We start from the raw sequence: 24,126 nt of genomic DNA on the forward strand, positions 1-24,126 counted from the left end.
TAAACAGAGCATGATGACCACTGTTAATGAGAAAAATGCTCCAGGAAGAGCAGACTGGGTGATGGATCTGCTGATCAGGGACCAATTAGGGTGTAACCACCACACTGGGGAATGCTTCAGTCCATACCATGATAAGAAGATGTATTCCTGTTTCTCTCCAACCCCGTCCCTATCATAATCTCCCTTGTCCCTCCCTCCTCTATTTAATTATCAAAGACACTGCTGGGTAAAACATCTCCAGCCTGTCAGATTTAATTCAGCTGTGAGAGAAGTACATTGACCACACACACTCACCCTGTTCCCAGTCTTCTGTTGGAGCACACCTTTGCTCCCACATTTCCCAGCCCTGGAATCGTGGATTCCTCTCCATAACACTGTGATCCGAATTTCTGGCTGTGCTTTAATGAAGAACAGAGCATTTGCACGCTTGACAAAGTTCACTCTCCACTGCACTGCTCTGCTGAAAAATGAGTCCCTTAAAAAAGTGCTGATGGCCCCAAATGGGAAATGTGACAGAAATGTGGTGATCCCTTCAAAGTGTTCAGTGAAAACATGAGCCACGCCCTCTGGTGTGGTGTTATGCTGTGATTGGCAATGTTATTAGTTTGGACTTTCATGTCGGAATGTGGAATACCAACAATTTCAACTTTAATGGTATTAGGCAGAGTGTGGAACATAAAAATTAAAATGTTACCGCACATTAAAATGTTATTTGCATCCTGTGAGACTGTTGGAGGCTTCAGAGGGTCCCAAAAGCCCCTGTTGCTACAGCTGTCCAAACTTTTTTTTTATAATCTCTGCCCTCTTTGAAGCTCTGTGGCTCTGGTTTGATCTCCCCACCTTGGTCCCTGGTCGGCAAAGGCCAGAGGCTCTCACCACGCAGCTCCTCCCAGAGGGAAAGATTTTCACATTCCACTCGTTTTCCTTCTTTGGGCCACTCAGTGGACGGCAACTGGAACGAGTGGTCGAGCTGGAGCTCGTGCTCCGCTTCCTGCTCCAACGGGACCCAGCAGCGGACGCGGGAGTGCAACGGGCCCTCCTACGGCGGAGCCGAGTGCCAGGGACACTGGGTGGAGACCCGGGACTGCTTCCTGCGCCAGTGCCCAGGTCGGTGACAATGCCTTCTTCTTTCTCTTGGCCCACCTTCCTCTGCAGTCCCAGTAAAATGATTATTTGGGGAAGACTCGCGCCCTTTCCGGTGCATCCGAACCATTCCAACAGACCATGCCTGTTGGTTTTTGGTTTGCTTTTTGTTAAGGTTGGGATTGAAAGTGTTCGAGACAATATTTCGTATTCAGATTTAAATGTTTATTATTTATCTATATTACAGTGTTACAAGTTGTGAGTTTTACAGCATTCTACTAACAAGCTATGTTAACTGGTTAACTATCTTTTTCTATAAGGTTTTTTAAGGTTAAACTATCTAATTAAGAAATGATACTTAAATTATTTTCACTTTTAACCAATAACTAATTACCTGAAGTCCGCAATGTGGACTTTTCTAACTAATTACAAAATACCACCCAAACCCATGGAGAAGAAGGTGAAGAAGAAGGATTAGCTACTGCTCTAAAGCAGTAATCTGTGCCCCTCAACACAAAAAACTCTTATTATCCAAAGTTCCAAAGTATGCCAGCCAAAATCCACCGCTGGCAAATGTTTCAGGAGACCCCAGAGAGGTGAGTGATTGTCCACAGGAAATGTGTCTTTCTAACCTTAGATATCAGCTTTTCAGCATGAGCTTGAAAAAACCCCAAGAAAATATCAATGAAACTCTTCCCTTGCCTCCACAGGGCTTCAGCTTCCCTCCTCTTTTTGTTTTGTTCCTCTCCTCCCACCATTTCAACATTCCCAGTCATATTTCAAGCAAATGGGGGACCCTCCATTGTATTTCAGCTTTAAACCTTAGCAGTGAGAAGGTCTGTCACAATAAAGCCTTTGTTCATGTCTGTGTAAGATTTGTTACTCACTTCAGTCATCTGTGACCTAATAATGATGACAGCAATAATAGTAATAACAACAACAACAACAACAACAACAACAACAATAATAATAATAATAATAATAATAATAATAATAATAATAATAATAATAATAATTCCTACTGGAATTCATTGTGGTCTACCTGTTTCTTCAGGGGATCTCATTATCTGCAGTATTTAACAGAGGTGTTGGCTTTTCCTACATGGTCTCAAGTAGATTTTGATGTTTAGGAATCTCACTCTTTCTTTGCAACTTAGGGAGATCTTTAAAGACGAAAAGAGGCTTCAGAACCCCATTTTAAGACAACCTTGTCCCACTGATTTCAGAGTTATCTGTCAAAGCAACTCAGGTCATACTTTCCACTGCATAAAATATCACTAAATAAAGTACCAGGATTTGGTGCTGCCTCTCTTATTTGGTAATTATTGACTACTTTTTGGAGAAGGCATGGATGTCCCACCCTCCCAAAAGGAATTATTCAACCCAAGATGATATGGTAACTCAAAATTAAAAGCCCAAGTAGTAAAGAGCACACTTAGACCCTGTTCTAGTTCTGTCACTGAGTTGTTGTGGTACAGCAGAGGAGAATGTTTCCCTACCTTGCAGGCTTGTTGTGAGGGCTAATTAACATTTTTATGGTGCTTTGATAAATGCCATTGTTAATGTAAAAGGAGCAGAATTTTGATAAATGTCATTGTTAACGTAAAAGAAGTCACATTTCCACTGGATCTGGAAAGATGCTGGGAGAAAACACTATGGAATGAGACAACATCCCAAACCTTTTTCCAAGGCACGTGAAGCATCAGTTCAATGGAAACAGCTGGAGGGAGGTTTATTTGAGGTCTCTTCATGTTCTTTTGCCCAAGGGCTCTCCTGGTCTCTCTAAATCCCTGAGCCAGACCTTCTCCAGGAAGCTCTATTTTCACACATGCATTGCACATTCCCAGTGAACTCCAGATGTGGAACCGGCCTGGCAGATGTGGCTGCCAGGTTGAATCCCTGCCATGGGAAGAGTGTTCTGGAGCACAGCCCTAAATCTCAGCCTGAGGAAAGAGATAGGGCTGCTTTTGCAGAGCATGGAGGTGCTGAGGAAGAGTACAAAAGCACCCTTGGACTGATGGGATGGGAATGGGAACACTCTGATTTAATGTCTGTTAAGGATCAAACCAAGATCCAAAGCAGGAGACCTCCCTTCCTACCAAACCCTGCCCTACTCACCCTATGTTCCTCTGCTCGCCTTTGGGTCTTGATTCCTTCTGTTACAGATTATATTTGGGACATAACAGGCTGTTTCTCCTCATTTTCCTCCTTTTTTTTTCTTTTTGTTTCCAGTGGATGGGAAGTGGCAGGCCTGGGGAGTGTGGGGCAGCTGCACCGCCACGTGTGGAGGTGGCACTCAGAGACGTGACCGGGTATGCTACGGCCCCTTCTTTGGTGGAGAGACTTGCCAGGGTCCCAAGGAGGAGTACAAGCAGTGCAATGACAGAAAGTGTCCTGGTATGTACCCCAGACCCCTCGTGCTTTCCTTTGAATGAGGCGGAATTTTGGATTTTGGAATTGCTTCTACATCCTTTGTCAGAGATCTGAACGCTACAAAGGGTTGTAATCTAATAAAAACCTACCCATGACCCAGGTACAAGGTACCAGGTCTTGATTTAACTGTTGGAGAATCCAGTGCAACCGTGTTGGTTTCAGTGAATATTTGGTCAATCCCACCAGCCCTGCCTTGGTGGTTTCATCTTTTCATTGCTGTAGACTTACAAGAGGGAAAGAGGAAACTGTTTGGTAGCAAAAATTGGCATCAGAGTCTCAAGTCCATGAAGTTTTTGAGTACTGAGGATGCTGCACAGGTTTCCCACCCTTTACCTCTGGAAAGCCTGCATACCACTGGAAATTAAAAAAAAAAAAGTGTCTGCATCTGTAAGAGCTTTACCCAAATCTTACCCTCCTGCAGAGTGTAAAAGCTGAATGGAGGGTGAGTGAGCTGTAGGGCAGATGAAAATCTGGGTTTGAATGTGAAAAATAAGCTGGAGTGGACACATCCAAGTGGGAAAGTTTCTGTCTGCCTCTCAGACTATACAGAGACCAAAAAAAAAAAAGGCCTGTCCACCATTTCTGCTTTCTTCCTCAGTCTGAGTTGAAGGGCCTGGTGAAATTGCTGGTGGGGAATCAATGGCCTTTGTGATATTTGCAGTCAGAGTGCATCGATTGTAACAGGCCATGAGCTTTGACTGAAAGGGTAATTAATTGTCAGAGCAGCTCAGTGAGAGACAGGACAGATTCTCATGGCAGTACCCCAGCATTCCTACTGGAAAGGGCCATCTCCCTAAAGGACAGGAGGCAGCAGTTTTGATGCAGGAGTAACAGGGGGCAGCTCTTCCACGTGGAGACCAAGCCAGCCCCTCAGACTCCCTCACAGAGTGCTGAAGACAAAGAGATGAAAGCCAAAGGACTTCAGCATGGAAGTTCCAGCACGTTCAGCTCAGAAATGACAGAGAAAGAGGCTGTGTGACAGCCCTGTCACTCTTTCCAGCTACGCTCTTAATGAAAGGCATCACCTCTCCTTACAAGCTGTGCCTCTCAATTAGCAGTGGCGTGTGAGAATCTCTTCTAACTCTGCCACAAAGCTCTCCCTCGCCACAGAAAATCTTAGCACCAGGTTGTCTGGTGGTGTCTACAGAGTGAGGCAGATTTAGTTCAGCTTCAGTGTGTGCCAGCTGGGGCCCTGGCAGAACAAGCCCGATCTTTTCTTCTCTTTCCGCAGGGGTTGATGCCTGTGCAGTGCTCAAAAGGAAAAGGCAAGTCTCAGGCACTGGGGCCTGCCAGGGTTCACAGCCAGAAGGGTCTCGCTGCAGTTGTTAATTTGCAAGGGAAGGAAAAGGTGGGGAAACATCAGAGGCTAAAAATAAACCCGCTCAATTTGTTCTCCAGAAAGTATCACATGCTGGCATGATTTGATTTGAGCAGAAGAATTGAACTTAATTGGGTTAGTTATTAAAATCTCCCAGTGCAAATAGGTTACTCTGGTAAAAGGGATTTTGTTGTGAAGCGACATCAAAAAGGAAAAAAAAGAAGAAAAAAGGAAAGGATTCTCTCCTGGTCTGGGAATTGCTCCTGCACTCACTGGCAAGACAACTCTAGTCAGTGTATTTTTAAAGAGCATCTCTGATCCACAGCATCCCTCAGCGGTCCCCAGGGACACTGCAGGGGTGACAAGACCAGGAAGTTTTGACAGGCCAGCGGGGGAGAAAGGGGAGGAGAGATGTGAACATTTTCCCTCTCTGCTTTTCCCTGTGCTCTGCTGCTTTGTAGCTGAGGGTTCTGGAAACTTCCACACCTCAGAACCCTCCTGTGAACCATGGGACAATCTGTGACTGTGGTCAAAGCACGGAGACAAGAGTTTGGAAATCAGTCCCCGCCTCTGGGACAGGCTCTGTGGGTGACCAAGTGCTGTCACAACTGGGTTATTCAATCTCTCTGCCCCACAGCTCCATGTCAGCAGGCTGGAAATTAAATTGCCTCTTTCCCACCCCTGATCTGGCTTATCTGCAGAAGCCACGAGCTGTTGGCTCAGGGATGAGCCCTGCTCATGTGCAGAGCACAGCTGGGGTCCTGCTGCCCTCCGAAGTTCCATCACAATAGCGATTACCCACAAGGGGACTTTAAACCAGGGGAAGGAGCATCTGTTTCCAGGCAGAGAATTCAGCTTATTCATTCCCAGTATCTACTGGGGAAGAATCCATCCTTGAACTGCAGCTGGGGCTGGGGCCAGTCTTGGAGCCTGCCTGCAGGAGCAGTGACATACAGACAGCTTTTTGGGTCCTATAAGAGTTCTTCAAAGAAGCAGGACTTGCCATGCCCATAATTTAGGTTTGAGCCCTTCTCACAGCCAGGTTGGTCCCTGGGTAGTCCCAGAGCAGCAGTGGGACATGTCCTGACCAGCTGCAGGCACAAACTCAGCTTCCTTTGTGTTGGAAATTTTACATGCACAATGAATAAAAACTGTAATCAGAAACTATTAAATCAAGTTTTTTCTCCTTCCCTCCCTCAGGAGTGACAAATAGCTTTAACACCATCCTCATGGCTCCCTCCACTTTACATGTTGTAAATAATGAGTTTCTCAGCACAAAGACCTCCTGTGGTGAATGTTTTTCTCCCAGATCCCACCAACTCCAGGACCGACTCAGCTCCACCAACAGACAGAAGCTTCCAAAACCATCCTTCCAATTATTTTTTTTTTTTCTGTGATGTCTCAAAACACATTTTTGCAGGCTCCTGGGCTCTGCAGCAGTGTTTGGAAATGAGCTGCTGATGCAGTTCCAAGTTGTTGGGGCTCAGATCTGCTCTGTTTTGAGCACAAGATGGAAGCAGGCAGAATGAAGACCACCCAGGGAATGTGTCCATCTTGTCTTTTCATTTGCTTGTTCTTTTCTTCAGTCTTAATCCATTGATTCATGCCAAGCCTCATTTTAGATACATCCAGCACTGAAGGTGGTGACCCTGAGGGATGGCAGAGGTGGAGTCTGGAGCTATGGAGCTCATCCACAAAAGATCTGCCCATTAAAAATTAAGAAATAAAACTCTTTAGTAGAGGGTAGCAACAGCAGTTTTCTTGCAAAGAGCTGCCCCAAGGCAAGGCGAGGATGTGAGTGGATGGATTTTAGTGAGCTAATCCTCAGAATGGATGAATGCCCAGTTTTCAGACGGGCAGAGCAAATTCCGGAGAGGTGAAGTGACTTTGTGAGGGACTAAGCACCGGCAGAGCTGGGAGTGCAGCTTCAGCCTCCTGGCTCACAGACCACGCTCCCATACTTCCCTTTTCCATGTCCATGCTGAGGAGGAAGCTTTACCAATGGAGTTTTTCTCTCCTGGCAGAACCCCACGAAATCTGTGACGAGGAGAGTCTTGGCCCTGTGGTTTGGAAGGAGACGCCAGCTGGGGATGCTGCCGCCGTCCGGTGTCCCCGCAATGCCACTGGTAAGGGTGACTGCATGGTGGGCAGGTGCTCCCTCATCCTTTGCGTGTGATCCTTCATCCTTTGTGTACTAGATGAGGAGAGCCTGGCTGTGGGACAAGAGGACAGGCACATGGACTTCCCTCCCTTTGTCCATGGCTAAATTAACTCTGGGTTTCTGTTTTCGCTGTTAAGCATAAACATCTTAATTTCTACTGGATAATCTGAGGTGGTTTCCATCCATCCTGTGGAAAGTTTGAAATTAAGGAGCACTGGGATATGTTCCCTGTATTATCTACAAAAAGCTTTGCAGAGCAGGTAGGGCTCTGGACTGGGGTGTTGTAGTTCACTCCAGTGCCCATAAAAGCAGCTGCTGTATGAGAGCAGGAAATCTGAATTCTGTTATCCGCTTACACTTAGAAACATCAGCACCTGTCTAAAAATTTCTTTGAACAGTCAAGTTGATGGTCTGATTGTTCTGGTGTAAAGGAAAAGGATATGGGCATCCAGGTGTTACCTGTTGTGGCCACAGGAGTGGAAGGTGGTGCAGAGAAGGCTCCAGGAGTGATGCTGGTCCTGGGATTTGTCCTCAGCTGGATGTTCCTCACTGCCAGGCAGGAACAGAAATAATGGCAGCAGTGTCAATATGTGTAAAGGTTTTATTTCGTTTTTGGGAGAGGGTTGGATACAGACAGCTCTCTTTGGCTCAGCTGGGACAGTCAGTGTCATCCCCAGTGCTGTCCTAGAAGGGCTGTATCCAGAGAAAGGTCACTGAATCACTTGGCAGCACCAACAGGACTGCAGACCCAGCAAACCTGATCCTCAGAGACTTCCCAAATGGCATCATGATGGCTGGGACAGGGTGATCCCTCTCCCTTTCCTCCTCTCTGATGTGCCTGCTCCTCCACATCACAAGGCATGTGATAATCACTGCAAACCCTTCTGTGGATTGGAGCTGGGGGGAGGACTGGAAGCAGCTTTCAGAGACTTTCAGCTGATGCAAAACTGGTGCTGTCGGGTGTTTATTCCCCTCCAGGCTGCGTGGGCAGCACAAGCCCTGCTTTAGTTGCAAGTACCAGACCAAACCACCTGGGGAGGCTCGTGGGGCTTTCCCAAACCAGGAAAAATGCTGTCACCATGGCAGGAGAAAGCTTCGCTTCACCCTGACTGGCCATGTCCAGTTTGTTAATTTTTGTTTTCCTGCCCCGTTCCTTCTGCTGGTCTGCAATAGTAAAAGACAGGAGAAGGAAATAAAGATAATCCCCACTAAAGGCTTGTTCAGGCATCTGCAGGTGCCTCTGGTGCCCTTTGTGCTGGTAGCGGAGTCTGAATTGGTGCATTGACCAGTTCTGGGTGATCTCCATCAAATCATGCGGGTTGGAAAAGACCTCTGAGATCCTCAGGTCCAACCATTACCCCAGCCCTTCCAGGCCCACCACTAAACCATGTCCTCAAGTGCCACATCTACACATATTTTGAACACTTTCATGAATGGTGATTCCATCACTTCTCTGGTCAGCTTGTCCTGAAGCTTGACCACCCTTTCAGTGAAGAACTTTTCCTTAATATCCTTCCCAAATCTTCCCTGGCACAACTTGAAGCTGTGTCCTCTTGTCCCATGACTTCCTACTCATGACAAAAGACCAGTACCCACGAATGCTTGACTTTCCATCCTGTCCTCACTGACATATTTGTTTCTTTCATTCTTCCAGGGCTGATCCTTCGAAGATGCATCTTAGATGAAGAAGGCATCGCTTACTGGGAGCCTCCAACGTACATCAAGTGTGTTTCTATTGATTACAGGAACATACAGATGATGGTAAGGCAGCCCCACTGCTCAGCTCAGCAGGTTTGGGATCCTCCCCAATGATTGTTACATGGCTATAGTTACACAAAAGAAGGGGAAAAAAGGAGTTTCCAGCTCTGCCCTGATTTTCTCTTACTGTTTTTTTTTCTGCTTACCTCGTGATGCACGGACACTCCATGGACAAGGGATGGTTCCTTTCAGGATATTTTAATATCCAGCTTGGCAGAATCTGGGTTCTTCCAGCCCTTTCATATCACATTATCATTAAGTATAGCTATGACTGTATCACTTTTAAATAAGCATCTTATTTTTTGTTAATCTTAAATTCATTGTTACGAGGAATTTCTGCTGGTCTCCTGCCACCTTTAGGAGAACTGACCTCTCCTGTTCATGGTAAGGTACAGTCTGTCCTAAAATAGTTCCAAATTGATTGTAAGAAAACAAGATTTTGGGGCAAAAATATTCTGTTGGGCTATGAACAGAACAAACTTTGTAGCAGGACAATTTCTTCTTTGAGGGCAAAACAGAACATTTCAGTTCTCAGTCATTTTAGAGCCACTTGGAAGATAATTTAGAATATATCACTCTTTTCCATCATTTTAAAAATATCAGAGGCTCTCAGGCCAGCAAAGATTGTCAGATTCAACTGATCTGCACTCTGAATTGTGAAGGAGGTCAAAAACCTTCCCCGATTCCTTCACCGAGCGATTCCTTCACCGAGCTCATTAACTCGACTTTGACTGTCCCTAAAAGTGTTTCTCGCGTTTCTTTTCTGTTTCTCAGACCAGGGAACACCTTGCCAAAGCTCAGCGTGGGTTGATGGGAGACGGGCTGTCAGACGTGCTCCAGAACCTTGTGGAAATCTCCCAGGATGGGACCAGCTACAGTGGGGACCTGCTGTCCACCATGGACGTACTCAGGAACGTGACAGAGATCTTCCGCAGGGCTTATCACAGCCCGACTTCTGGGGATGTGCAGGTGAGCCCAGGTGCATTTCCCGGAGCCCAAGGCTGGCTTAGAGAGGTGCCCATGCTCAGGACTCCAGGTTTGATTACTGATACTGATCGTAGCTGATACAGTGCTGATGAAAATCAGATTATTATTTTTCCCGACATAAATGTCTTTCTGTACTAACAAACTCTCCTTTTGAGGTGGTTCTTCCTTGGTTTATAAACTGAGAACTTGAAAGCCAAGGTCATTCTGAACTATTTCAACATGATAGCACTTCACTGCAAAACCTAATTGATATGAGAACATTATTTGGTAGGGATTTCAGGCTAATGACTCGAGGTAAAATGATCCTGTGGCATTGGGTACCTGGGTGTTGATGTAGGGGAATATCATTGTGGTTCCTTATCCCAGGGTTTTACTTCCAGCAGCTGCAGAGCAGCTACAGGATACACCCTTGGGATAGATCATCACCTCATGACTTGAAACATTAAACTGATCCTGCAGGTTCTGCAGAGGGTGGTAAAACTGGAGAAAAAAAAAATCAATAATTTAAATTTCCTGTCTCCTTCCTTCTCATGGTGTGCTGTAAAGGTCCTACCATGGACAGCACCCTTGTGAGCCACCTCTGCATCTCCTGCCTGGTCACAAGCTAAAGGGGATCCTGAGGTTTCCATATATTGGAAACAACAGAAATAATAGAAAAAAAAAAATATATGAAAGGATTTATGCAATGGAAGATCATCTGGTTTTAACCAGTTTCTGACAAATATCTACCATATCTGTCCTTAAAAATCATCAGTAATGGATACAAGACCTATTCCCAATCCAATGCCTTAGAATATACAGTAGTTAAAGTGCAATCCTTGGGAAAAAGGTCTTATTAAAACCTGCTTTGCCACTAACATCCTTGGGGACTTGTGAAATGCTCTGTGAAATGCTTTTGGGAACGGGATCATGAGAAGGCTTTTGGAGCATCTTTAAATCTCACGTGTCCCTCCCACACCACTGTGACCTTCCCAGCCCTTCCTGGGCTACATTTGCATAACAACCTCTTCTGTCCTCTCTTGTCTCCCTTCTCCAGAACTTTGTCCAGATCATCAGCAACATTTTGTCAGAGGAAAACCGGGAAAAATGGGAGGAAGCTCAGCTGGTATGAACCTTCAGCACCTTCCCTGGGAATAAAGAGGCTTTCAGCACAAGGTTCAGCCATGAGGAGGGGAATTTCCAAGCATCTACATGACCTCCTAAGAAGAGCTTAGTTCCAGGCTGAGTCACATTAAAGGAGTAACTCAGGGAGCCACAGGATCTCAGATCTGAGCCAGACTCTCTGCGTGAAGAACAGTGAAATGCTGGTGGTGTAAACCGAATTTGGCATGGGTTTCAAGGGTCGGACTTAGTTAGGAGTTGATAATCCTGATGTCTTTCTGTAATTCCACTCTTTCCTCTTGCCAGGATAAAGAAGCGGGATCATGTAGCTTTGAGTTCCTAGCTGAAAAGATGCAGGACTGGAGGGATTTTCAGAGCTGGGGTCTGCTCGGCTGAGCTTCTGGGTTCAGTTATCTTTTGCTTTATTTCTCTCCTGTCAAGGTTAGGGATCCTGCTCAGTCCTGAACTCCCCATTCCTGGAAGTGTTCAAAGCCAGGTTGGATGGGGCTTTGAGCAAGATGTGGAAAGTGTCCTTGCCCATGGCAGGAGCTTGGAATTAGGTGAACTTTAAAGTCCCTTCCAACCCAGGCCATTCTGAGATTCTATGAACAATTCTGTAGCTGAATTCTCAAGTGTTAGGGGCTGGTGTTGTTGGTTTTTCTTTCTGTGTATTATTTGGCACTTGACTTGTGTGTCCCATTTGAGCTCTCTGTTGTGGAGCTGTGTCACACCTATTCCTGTGTCTCTTTACCATTCCTTTTGTGAGCTGTTGCTGTTGCAAAATTGCTCCAAAAGATCTGGAAACAGCAAATAATCAAGAAAAAAAATTACCCAACACACAAAGCAACACCAGAGCCCAGTTATCTTCATACCAAATGAGCAAGTCCTCTGGGGAAAACTTTTTAACAAGTGCTGGCAGTTGTTAAAAAGACAATTGTTGAAAGTCCAGAACATGAGACAGGGACTCAAAAACATTTCCATCATGCAACAGCAACTGTCAGGAGCTGACCAACCTTCTCTCTTCTCTTCTCTTCTCTTCTCTTCTCTTCTCTTCTCTTCTCTTCTCTTCTCTTCTCTTCTCTTCTCTTCTCTTCTCTTCTCTTCTCTTCTCTTCTCTTCTCTTCTCTTCTCTTCTCTTCTCTTCTCTTCTCTTCTCTTCTCTTCTCTTCTCTTCTCTTCTCTTCTCTTCTCTTCTCTTCTCTTCTCTTCCTGATATCTTGTGCTTTCCTGTTGAATTTGGATGAGGGTGACATGGTCTGGCTCTGGTTGGGATAAAGAATCTGAACATGGTCCTGGGCAAGGTGGCCCTCCTTGAGCAAGTGGGTTGGGCCAGATGGCCTCAGAGGCTCCTTCCAAACAAAACTATACCCTGATTCTGTGATTCTCTGCCCAAATACTTGGTGTCAAGCCTCCAGGTGCATGTAGGTATTTCAGCACTGAGCAGACTGTCAAGTTGTCATGACAACAGGGAAACCCTGTTGATCACCTTAAAAACAGCTCGCTCTGTGTGGCACTTGGTTCCCAGTGGCTTTCCCTGTGCAATCTGCTCTCTGCACCTCCAGGCAGGCACAGCCCAGGGTCACCATGACCTACACATGGATTGGGAACATCACAGGGAGAACCTTTTCCTGGTGTGTGTTTTAGTGGGAATTGAGATGACAGCCCAGCACCATGACTTTAGGACACAGAAGTCTCCATGAGCAGGATGCCAGCAGAGGTTTTAGCAGTCTCTGTGCTTCTCCCTTAAAGCTGCTGGACCAAAATCACATCCTGCATTTCATGAGATCGAACCATTATTTTAAAACAAAGCTTTTGGCTCCCAATTTGCTCATTAAAAATAAACCCAACTTCATTGCAGTCACACATTCCAATGCCCTGTGCCCCCCCCCCTGCCCAGGCAGAAAGATATTGTTCTAGGAAAACAAAAACTAAAACAACCCATAAAGGTATTCAGAAAAGGGCTACAATGATTTTTAAAGAGCCTTTGTCGACCATTATACGATAAAACCTAAAATACAGCATCCAGGGTAGCCTGGATTTGGTTTGACCTTGTGATTTCAATCTGTAATGGAATATAAAAGTGTGCAGCTAAAAATAGCATCCTCACTCAGTTCTCCTCCTTCTGTGCACACCTGCTGTACTGGCAGGACTTTTTAATCTCACCCTGAGACAGTTTTAGTTTTACCAAGGTTCCTTGGACAGACAGAGAGACACAGAGACGCGCATGGCCACCCCTGTCCTCTTTACCCACACTCTCCATGGCTCAGCCTTCCTCCTGCCTCCTTCCCATCCTGCTTGTCCCCAGCTGGGGACAAGCTGGAATGTCTGGATTATGGCAAGGAACTGAAAACGCTGTCGAAGTGGTGGAAAAGGAAAAGGAGAGGAGCTGAGCTGCTTTTCTTCAGCCTCTCGTGGCATTTGCTAAGCCCCTGTGGGCAAACGTGCTTTGAGGAGAAGACAAGTAGTCAGCAGAGCTTGTTTCAAGTGGATTAGAGTTTATGGAATCTGTCACTGGAAAACTGGTTATTGTTTAACAGCTCCGTCTTAAGTTGGCAAAGTACAGGTAAAGAAGAGTCACTGCCAATGTCTTTATCAATGGGGAAAAAATAGGGAAGAAATGAGGCAGAGAAACTCCAGGACAGCCTGGGAGCAAGAGCCTGATGATTCAGAGAGTGAGATCCTGGCAACAAAACAGGAAAGGAGAAAATCAGGCTGCCTGGGATTCAACATTAGACTACAACTGTCCTTTGGTGTGGTTGCTTTCAATAGAGGGAATTGGAATGAGATGATCTTTAAGGTCCCTTCCAACCCACACCATTCTGCATTTCTATGATTTTATGAAAGGAGATGGGTAGGTTATTCTCTTCTCCAGAGGGTCTCCAATATTTCCTTTTGTTTAGAATCTTGCCCTCCACCCTAAGTTCTATCAATCTGAGTGTCACTTTATAATTATTTTGCTTTTCTTTCTTTTTTTTTCTCTTTTCTTTTTTCTTTTTCTTTTTCTTTTTTTCTCTTTTTCCTTTTTTTTTCTTTTTTTCTTTTTCTTCTTTTTATTTTTCTTTTTTCTTCTTTTTTTCCTTTTTCTTGGCTTCCTCTTAGGATTTCCCAGTCCTCCTTCTCCACAGCTCCATAACAGTCCATTATACCCAACATATGCTCCCAGTTCACACGTGAGGGCAGAAACCTTTGCCTGCAGAGAAGCTCCTGCTGTTCTCATTAGGATCTGATCTACTCCAAATTCTGCCTCTCTTTGCAGATAGGGCCAAATGCCAAGGAGCTGTTCAGGCTCGTGGAGGATTTCATTGATGTCATCGGCTTCCGCATGAAAGATTTCCGGGATTCCTACCAAGTCACGGATAACCTGGGTGAGTTCATTGGCACTCCCCACGTCGGGGAGAGACCCCAAAAGCTGTTAATTACTGTGCAATATGGATAACCTGGGCTGTGGGGAGAGAAGGAGGGAGGGGAGGCAGCAGGTGGTGGGATATTAAAAGGTCTGGGGGAAGACATGGACGGGCATAAATACAGGGGTGGCCTTTCTCCAAAGAAGTTGGGATTTCATAAGGAAGAAGAGAGATCCACAGAGAGATCTGAGAGATGTCTACCAAATGGAGAACAGATGACGAACTGGGCAGAATTAGACTCTTTCTTTTATTTCTTGAACACAAAACCAGCCCAGCAGCCAACAGAAGCAGTGAGCAAACAGCAGGCAGTGTTTGATTGATGCTGTGTGCACAATCTCAGCGTGGAACTTGTTGCCAGAGGAAGTTGCAGAAGCCAAAAAGTACAGATGGGTTCATGATGGGATTAGAAAAGTGCATAAAGGAGAGGTCCATTGGTGGCTGTTAAAGTTGATGATCTGGATGCAGCCGGGAGCTGAGGAAGTCCTGCTGATTGCTGGGAGGACAAACCAAGAGATGTCTTGTTCTTGCTCACACTTCTTATCAGTGGCTGCTGGCCACTCCTGGAGATAAGGTGCTGGAGCAGACTCTCCTCTGCCAGATTTAATGCAGGCAGGACCCTTTCAGCAAAGCACAAGCCCTGCTTTTATCTTCTTTCATGCATTTCCTCAAGAGATATTTCCTCAAGAGAGCATCACTCCTATGCTCTCAAGATCCAATCTCTCTGATTTCCCACTAATTCTTCCCATGCTTTCTTGAGCACACACGGAATTTACTGAAGCTGGTTTCACTTACTGGTTTCATTTCTTGCTTCTCCCCAGTCCTCGGTATTCACAAACTGCCTGCAAACGCAGCAACCGACATCACCTTCCCCATGAAAGGCTGGAGGGGAATGGTGGACTGGGCCAAGAACTCAGAGGACAAGGTCACTGTCTCCAAGAGCATCCTGTCTTCAGGGCTCTCAGGTAGGCAACACAGCCAAGACAATATTTTTTCCCTTCATTTTCTAAGAGTGGTGCCTTCCGTTTGCTTTGTCTTCAAATCCCCTTCCAGATCAGCTGGATTTGCTCACAAATGTTTGGACATCACAGCATTGATGAGTGCCAATAAGGCTTTCAAATATGTCCTAAGAGTTCGAACTAAACTCCTCACAGAAGTTCAGGGCAGGTTTAGTGCCTGGGTGTGGATGTTTATCTTTCCCTAAAGAAGCAGGATAAATTGGCAGACAATGCTTTAGGTGCCCTCCAAGCCTGGATCCAGACCTGATGGAGCCATCTGAGGGTGAGTAGCTGGGAGTCAGCAGGTCAGGCTGAGCAGCTGAGTCTGCTGCTTGGACAAGCTTTGATAGATCCAGGGATTTATGGCCCTTGTGTGAAATTTCCTGCCCCCAGAAATTAAATTCAGAGGTATTTATCACTGAAGCTCCACATCAGGGCATGGATAGGAGCCCCAGCATGGAGGTGGTGCCTCAACGAAGCTGGCCTCACTGCCAGATGTGGAAATCTCTTATTGCACGCTAGGATAACCCAAAATTATTTATTTAAAAAAAAAAAAAAACAAAAAAAAAAAAAAAAAAAAAAACAAAAAAAAAAAAAACTGGAGGTTTCTGGGATGGTCTGATGGATGAGAGTCCCAGGAACCAACACACTCAAGGTGCTCATCTTTAGGCAGAGACGACATTTGGCAGGATTGAGCCCTGAGTTCTCGAAAGCAGGACCCTAAATTGGGTTGATTGATGATGGGATTTACTTTTGGCACTCATGGCTTTGAGAGCTGCTGGCTTCCCCTTCCTTGGGATGGAGGCTGGAGACTGAATTGTTGCTACAAAAGTCCTTTGGCCTCGAGGACCTTTTGTCATGGGCCTCCCTGCTGGGGATGGCATCGGCCATCACTTCAGCTTGGGAAATCTGAGGCCAAGAACAGTTAAGTGACACCCCCAAGGGTAAACAGTGAGTCACTGGCAGAGCAAGGACCTTGTTGAGCACTCCTTGTGCTTGGCTGTGCCCTGCAGACAGCATGAGCTTCTTGGGAGAAGCTGGAGCATGTTGGGAGCGTTATCCCAGTTTGTTTGTGGAAGCTGTGGTGCCTTCACCTTTTGAAATCTTTAATTAACTGTTGGGCAAATTGCTGGACCAGACCTAGATGAAGCTGATCCTGCTCTGAGGCTGAGGGCTGTCCCAAAAGTATCCAGCTCCCCATGGAGATGTTTTCTAGATTTCTCTTGGAAGCATCCTCACACAGAGCTGCTCCAGGGCCCCGGAGCTGTCGTGACTGAGCAAACAAAACATAACATCCACCCTGAGGAAACAACTTCCAATGACTGCTCACCTCTCCATGGTTTCCTGAATAGCACCCAGGGCTCTTCTGCCTCTGTTTTATTCAATATCTTATGCTGGTGGTGTAGGTTTTGAGGGGTTACTCAGTGATTCCAGCAGAAATCCACCTCTGTTAGTTTTGGTCCTCACTTTGCTCTGGGAACAGGAGTAGCTATCCTGAGCAAAGTGCAAGGACAGGCAGCTTCACGAGACCAAATCCAAACCCCCTCACTGCTGGGAGCTGACTTTGAACAGTTGATTTTGATGGGCCAACACTGATTTATGCAGCTGGGTGACAAAATAGCTCTACAAGCCAGTCTGTCAGTCTCTCCCAGTTATGTGCTCACCAGATATCCCAATCTGATGATAAGAAAGACAGACATGCCGAGCTGTGCCTGTCCTGCAGTGATGGAGCAGACACACTGTCAGCTCAGCCTCAGTACAGGATATCAGAGAAGCCCCACCTGGTGCTTTCCCAGGCTTCTTCAGCATTGCTTTCCACACAGCCACTTGCTTTTTCTCCCCCTGAAAATCCAGCCCCAGGGCTGCCTCTGCTGCTCGTGTTTTACCAGGGGAAATTCTGGCTTTTTTGCAGCTGGGGCACCGTGAGGTAGTGGAGGAAGAGGAGGATAAATAAGAGGAGAAGGAGGAGGTCAAGTGACGTGCCCAAAGGTCACACGGATGATTCAGAGGCTCATCTGGATCTGCTGCAGCCCCCAGAGGCAGCACATGAGTTTTGGGGTCAGAGCAGGCGCAGTGGGACCTCTCCCCTTCCCGCTGGCCTTGTCAGCCCGAGCGTAGCTCTTCTCTCTGATGGCCTGATAGCTGTGGACGGCTCCAAAGGCCTCGAGGTGGCTGCAAGAGACCTTTCCACCACAGCAGATTTGTCTGCTGTGGTGCTGTCAGAGGAATTTGGGGGTTTCTGAACGGGGGAGCACCATTTGGGAGGGGTGAGCCTTGGTGAAGGCAGAAATCTGGGATGCTGGGTCACCCCAAAGGTGCTGAGCCCTCCCTATAGTGACAGCAGCCACTGCATCCCACTCCAGTGATGTTGGCATTGGCCATGCTCCTCCAGAAGCCAAATCCTGCCCTGGGGTGTTCCATGGGGACAGCTGCCACCCTGATTGTCTCAGTGCTGTTGTCTTCTTCCCTCTCCTCTGGTGTCCTGCAGTGTCGGACGACTCCTCTGTCTTCGTGGTTGGGACCGTGCTGTACCGCAACGTGGGCAACATCCTCTCCCTGCAGAGGTAAGAGGGGCTGCCTGGGGATGGGGAGCAGCTGGGAATCACCAGGATGATCCCTCTGGCTGCTGAGCACTGGTCCTCCAGGGAAAAGTAGAGATCACTGGGTGCAACGAGACAGATTTTGACCTGCAGTGGGAATATTTTGACCCCGTGTTCAGGTGGGGCCAGGCTCGTGTCACAGGTTGGAGGTGCAGGAATGTTTTCCCCATCCACATGCAGCACCTCAGACACGAGGGGAGGAAGCTCAGTGCTGCTGTCTCCCTCTTCCCTGCCACCCTTTGCCCTCCAGGAATGGAACCTCGCCCTGCCCTCCTGGTCACGCAGGATTTTGGCAGCCCTGACAGATGGGGGATGCTCAGCTGCCCTGATCTTCCTGAGCTGCCAGGGAGCTGCCAGCCACACTGAGCCCTGGAGAGCAGCAAGGCAGAAATCAGGCTGGGGAGGAGAGAGGGGAGCAGAGCACGCCTGGCTGCACGTCCGCCTCGGGCACCAAAGCTTTTGTGTTCAGCACTCCATCCCCTTTTCTTCGCTCCTCTTCCTTTTCCTCTCACTCTTGCTTTTTTTCCTCCCCAATGACTGGTACTGAGGCAGTAAATTAAGCATCCTAAGGCACCTTCTAAATCTGTTCTGCACTGATTAGCGTGAGCCCATTTACCATAAACACCAGGGCATCTCTCCTCACCGATAATCATTTAAATACCTCCAGATTTAGCGCTGGCAATGGCAAAAGAGCTCCGAGTGAGTGCAGAGAGGAATTAGCAAGTCAGCCAACTGTATTCTGTAATATCTTCCATTACAGCAGTGGGAATTAGATCAGAAGGGCAATAAACATCATTGGCTCAAATGATCCAGTGGTATTTCAGCTTCCTCTGGCCAAGCAGGGAATGAGCTCTGATAACCAGCAGCTGCGGCAGCCACAGCCTCCGAACAGCTTTCCCAGGGGACAGCTGATTTAAGATGTTCCTTAATTAAAGGACAGTCCCTCTTTAAAAAACTCTCGAGTCTTGAATCACCTGTGGAGAGTCAAATGAAAAAAAAAAAAAAAGATAAATGAAAGCAGCAGTAAAACAACTCTTACTTCAGCACTGTGCAAATGGACACAGCATTAAAAAGGAGAATGTTGTTAAATAACCACATAGCTGCCTATGGGTCAGAAATATTTCTGACAACAGAGGAGAGCAGCTATTCCTGGGTACACGTAAGAAATATGGACCCAGACCCTGGACTGGACCACTCTGATTCAATGCAGAGGGTTTCTTCCAAGAAGGAGGAAAAAAAAACAAAAAAAAGTGGATTTAACTCAGCAAACAGCACCAGCTGAGCTGTTCCTAATTGTCCCAATTTACCTCCCCCCAAGCAGCAATTCTGTCTCTGAGTCACACATTACTCTGTCCCCTTGGATCCAGAGAGCCCAGCAGATCTTGGCAGCTGTGACAGTTGGGATGGGCTGCACACAAAACCTGATTTTCCAAGCCAGGGAGGTGAGAGAGGCGCTTGGTCCCAGCTGGACTCTGCTGCAGGGGACACGGACAGCAGAGAGTCACCAGCCAGGCTCTCCCTGTGTGCTCACCCAGCACTGTGCTCACAGCCCTTTGCAACCCTTGGTGGCCACTCAGGAGCCCTCCGAGCTCCTCTGAGCTCCTGCTCAAGCCCAATCTCTGCGTGTTTTGTTTTCTTCCCAGAAGCTGGACTGCAAGGTGCTTGTAGGAAAAGCGACTCATCTTCCTCCTTTAAGACTCCCCGTGACACTGAGTCCTTCTCCACCCCCGACGAGCTGCTCAGCTGCTTAATTACCTTCTCTGCCAGGAGCCTGCCTCTCTTTTTAAGGCTGAATTTATCTGGCTTTCACTTCCAGGCATTTGGCCTTTGGGTGGGTGACTGAAAAGCCCCACCACGTGCAAGGAACTATCAGACAAGCCTTCCAACAGAGAAATTTTGTTTGTTTCCCTGCACCTGGATCGATTTTGTGTCTCTGTTTTGAACTCCCTTTGCTGTTTCCCCCTCTCAAAGTGAAATTGAACCCAACAGCACAGTGGAATCCAGACAAGGAGGGTACAGACAGACGTTCTTTGCTTCATCTCAGTGGAAGGGATTTTAAAGATCATCCCATTCCAGCCCCCTGCCATGGGCAGGGACATCTTCCACTGTCCCAGGCTGCTCCAAGCCCCATCCAACCTGGCCTTGGACACTTCCAGGGATGGGGCAGCCACAGCTGCTCTGGGCAACCTGTGCCAGGGCCTTACCACTCTCTGAGCAAAGAATTTCTTCTCAACATTTAATTACATTTAAAACCCGTCCTCTTGTAGTTTAAAACCATTCCCCCTTGTGCTGTCATTATTTACCCATGTAAAAAGTTGCTCTCTGTTGTTTTTATAAGCCTCCTTCAACTTCTGGTTGAGCTGCAGCTTCTTGGCCACTGATCACCCTTCATGGTCTGCACACCGGTGACTTCTGTGTTCCAGCAACGTGCCACGCTGAAAGATCAAATTCTCTTTCTGTCTGTGTTGGCTGCACCGATTCCCACCTGCTCCTCAGCCTCCACAAGGAGGTTTGGGTGTCATCCCTGCTGCTCCTGCGAATATTCAGCAGCACTGACCCAAGGACTGACCCTTACAGACACAGCCTCTAATGAAGACATGCACTGGTGGTTGCCTTTCAGCACATCCCATTTTTAGCTTCTTACAGCTGCCTGCTCCCCTTATTTACTCCTTTGCTTTTCCTCTGTAGGTTGATAGTTGGGCTTTGTCGCTTCATTCTTTTTTTCTTCTTTTTCTCGTTTAGTTGTTCCTTTTTTTTAAAAGGAAAAGATATATTTTTGGTTTTTTTCTTTCACTGTTAAATCAATGTTGTTGTTCCCTCTAGTGTTGGTGGAACAGTAGCTTTTTGAGCACCCACTTACACATCCGTGGACAATTCTAAATAATTTTTTCCTCCTTTTTTTTTTTTCTTTAAACACTATTTGTTTTAGCTGCTGTTAAGCAAGTTCAAATCTTTCCCACCTAATTATTTTTTTAAAATAAACATAAAATCCAGAGAGAAAAGTGAAAGATTTTTGCAGCAGTTTGTTAAACTTCAAAAAAATGCAGAAAAATGAGGAAACTCTGTATATTTTGATCTTCAGTGTCCAGGGAAGTGCCTACAAAGACTTTGACTTTCCAGGAATGGGAGATACCTCCTCACTTGCTGCCCCTTCCAAGAGCCAAATCTCCCAGGGCTGCCAGATTTATTACAATATTTGTCTGGGCACAGACATTTAGACATCTACATGAAAGGTTTGGCCTTTTTCCATTTGCTTTTGGTCCTCAGGGAATGAAGATACACACCAGTGCCTCCAGCCAGGATCCTGTGCTGCCCCATGGATAAACAACCATGCCTCAGCCTCACTGCGGTGCAGGATAAGCCAGCCTTGGAGAGGCAAAATGGGATTTTCCTTTTTGGAAAAGATGTGAAATCATGGAATATTCTGAGTTGGAAGGGACTTGCAAGGCTCACTGCAGTCCAAATGAGCTCCTGTTTCCTCGTGGCAGAGACAGAAAATGAGCCCAGGAATATTTTATTTCTGGGATAGATACCTAGACTCTAAGGCCAGTTGCTTTAGGGGTTGATAAGGTTCATAAAATGGTTTGATTTTGGAGGGATACATGTGGATTGTCTGTGAGGGGAGCCCAGAGGTCAGGGGATGGGGTGCATCGGCAGCAAATGTCTTTGGGGGTATTTTATAATAATGGGGTCAACCCCTTCTGCACTGTAAACCTTGCACCACCAGTGATGGCTGCCACGGGATTCCCTGCTCCACAAAAATCCCTCTAAAAGCTCTCTTTCCCCTCTTCTCCCCAGGAACAGCACCGTTCTGAACTCCAAAGTCATCTCTGTGACTGTGAAGCCATTCCCTCGCTCTCTCCTCACCCCTCTGGAAATCGAATTCTCCCACCTGTACAATGTAAGTGGTTCCTGGGAACCTGCCCCATCCCATGGCTGTGTTTGCTTCTGCAGGGCAGGAATGTGTTGCTGCAAGGAAGGAGGTGGTTTTGATGGGCTACTGACATCTTTTTGCTTCGATCTTCCCCCCAAAAAAATAAAGCTTCATTTCCAGAGCAGCAGGACGGTGACACTGCTGGCACAGGGAACATGGCCATGCTTGTCCCCAGTTCACACCATTTCACTGTGGGCATCGTCACACAGGAATAATTGTGCACTCATTTAAATAACTTGGTGTAACAATGGTCTTTGAGGTGGGAAAGGCAGGGGGAAAGGTTATTCCCATTAATTCTGGAATATTACTGTTGTCCTCAATGCTTTCCAAGGCAGGCAAAAATTCCCTCCATGTTCCTCTGCTCAACCCTAAGCAGATTTATGGGACATTTACATACCCCAAGGCCCATCCTTGTGGAGATTAGATGCCCTCCTGGGGCTCTGCAACATGAATATTAAGATCTGTTGTGTCTTTGGACTCTGCTGGAGGGATTTTCCAAAGCTATCCCAGACAGCTGGAGTCAGAGGCAAACCTCTTCCAGGAGGCTTTAAACACACCTGACCCCCTCCTGCAGGGCTGTGCTTTTGTCCCACAAAAGCAGAGGCTGTATTTGATCCACTTTCCAGAAGGGAGCAGCAAAAGGATTCTGTGTGAGAAGGAGGGATAAGGAGGAATATCCGTGGGTTGAGTCAGGAGGGAGGCAGAGTCAAATCCCTCTGCAGTGCTCGTGATGCAGAACAAACCAAACATTTTATTCTGCCTTTTCAATCCCAGGCTGGCAAAAGCCATTCCAAGGATTTGAGATCCATGACAGCTCATCTGGTGTATCCCAGGCACCCCATCCTTAGGGCAGTGGAAGGAGATTTACAAGCCCCACAAATCCTTATTCCACTCCAGACACTCCACAGACACTGATTTGTTTCCATTTTCCCTTTCTTGTCTCCTGGCAGGGAACCACCAACCAGACCTGCATCCTGTGGGATGAAAATGATGGGTGAGTTCTGTGGGTTTCTCTTTACTCTCGCAGGTCTGTTTGCTTTTTTGGGTGAAATCATCACAATTTTAGCAGTGATGTGTCAGTTCTTGCTCTCTATACTCAGTATTTTCTTTGTCCTGATGGGGAGTGCTTCTTCCTTCACACGTGCACTGCTTCTCTCTGAGCTGTCTTTTAGTACTGTTTTGGGTTTTTCCACATATAGGATGCATGAACTGGGACCCAGGACTGTGGAAGTTTTCAGATTGAGCTCAGCACAGCTGTGCTTGGCTCTCTGCAGTGCTCACCATAAGGAGAGTAACAAAAAATCATTTGCAAATGTGGCCTGTGGAGGTGAAGTTCAGGTGATAGGAACTTTACATTGTGTTGCTGTGATATAGAAAAATGATTTTGCCAGAATTCCAGTGATGGCTGGTGTTGTTCAGGAGGGTTTGAGTGATGTGCTTGTGGCTATCAGGGGAAAAAAAAAAAAACAATCTGAAGTTACCACGAAGAGTTGGGACCATAAATTCCATATGTGGAGTAGTTGTCAAAGAATGTGCATCATATAAAGAAAAAAAAAAAAAAAAACCAAAACCACCAACCACTCTGAAAGTGAGGTCTTAAATCCTGAGTGAACCTGACAAGGATACAAAGTGTTTGATTTAATGGTGGTTTTACTTCACTGACTTTTGCAACTCAGTTTGAGCTCCTACCTGGCTCCTCTTCTGCTTGCAGTCAGTTCCTCTCCTTGAGATCTCAGACATTTGGCACATGCCCCTGCATTTATTATTATTATTTATTATTATTACCAGCAGCATCTGAAAAATGATTCCATTCTTGTCCTTTTATGCTCCATTAAGTAGCATATGCACACAGAGGCAGGCAACATATTTACACTCAGCTCAGTTCCTGTTGGTATGGGATTAATTTGGCATCTCTGAGTGGATCCAAAGCAAAGCTGAAGAACCCAGAGGTTCTCCCTGCCTGTGGAATCACACCTGTATTGTAGCCCAGGGCAGAACTGGTCCCTCTGGCTTCTAGTGAAAATTGCTCCAGTATTAGAAGATGGTTGAGATGCAGGTGGACTTCCAAGAAATTAATATAAGGGGGGTTTATAATATTTTCTGTGTGCCAAAGAGTGTGTGGGTCAGCACAGAGGGTTGGATTTGGGGGCAGGTTCAGGAGCTGGCCTGCTCTGCTAGATCTGTTGTTTCTTCAAGCTGGAATGGAATTAAAGCACTTGTACAACAACCCAATTTTTGGCAAGTAAAGGCAGGAGCTGGAACCATTGCCCCTTTTGCTCTGCACTCCATCCCATTGCTTTTGGCTTTCCAAAAGCAGAGAGAGGGTTGTGTCCAGGAAGATGGATATGTTTC

General features: G+C 46.5%; 1 protein-coding gene across 4 annotated transcripts in view; it reads left to right on the forward strand.

Annotated features, from left to right (window-relative positions):
* The first annotated feature begins 960 nt into the window (after positions 1–960).
* The window catches only part of ADGRB1 (adhesion G protein-coupled receptor B1), a 139,754-nt gene continuing 116,588 nt past the window's right edge, over positions 961–24,126 (forward strand). For all 4 annotated transcript variants that reach the window (XM_053946809.1, XM_053946816.1, XM_053946825.1 and 1 more), the window contains exons 1-11: positions 961–1,107; positions 3,316–3,480; positions 6,859–6,960; positions 8,650–8,756; positions 9,528–9,722; positions 10,777–10,845; positions 14,098–14,206; positions 15,064–15,207; positions 17,729–17,804; positions 21,639–21,741; positions 22,725–22,768. In XM_053946809.1, coding sequence (XP_053802784.1) covers positions 8,751–8,756; positions 9,528–9,722; positions 10,777–10,845; positions 14,098–14,206; positions 15,064–15,207; positions 17,729–17,804; positions 21,639–21,741; positions 22,725–22,768 — 746 coding nt within the window. In that variant the 5' untranslated portion in view covers positions 961–1,107; positions 3,316–3,480; positions 6,859–6,960; positions 8,650–8,750. The remainder of the gene's footprint in view (positions 1,108–3,315; positions 3,481–6,858; positions 6,961–8,649; positions 8,757–9,527; positions 9,723–10,776; positions 10,846–14,097; positions 14,207–15,063; positions 15,208–17,728; positions 17,805–21,638; positions 21,742–22,724; positions 22,769–24,126) is intronic.

This window comes from Vidua chalybeata, chromosome 1 (genome assembly GCF_026979565.1).
Source record: "Vidua chalybeata isolate OUT-0048 chromosome 1, bVidCha1 merged haplotype, whole genome shotgun sequence".
Classification (NCBI taxonomy): Eukaryota; Metazoa; Chordata; class Aves; order Passeriformes; family Viduidae; genus Vidua; species Vidua chalybeata.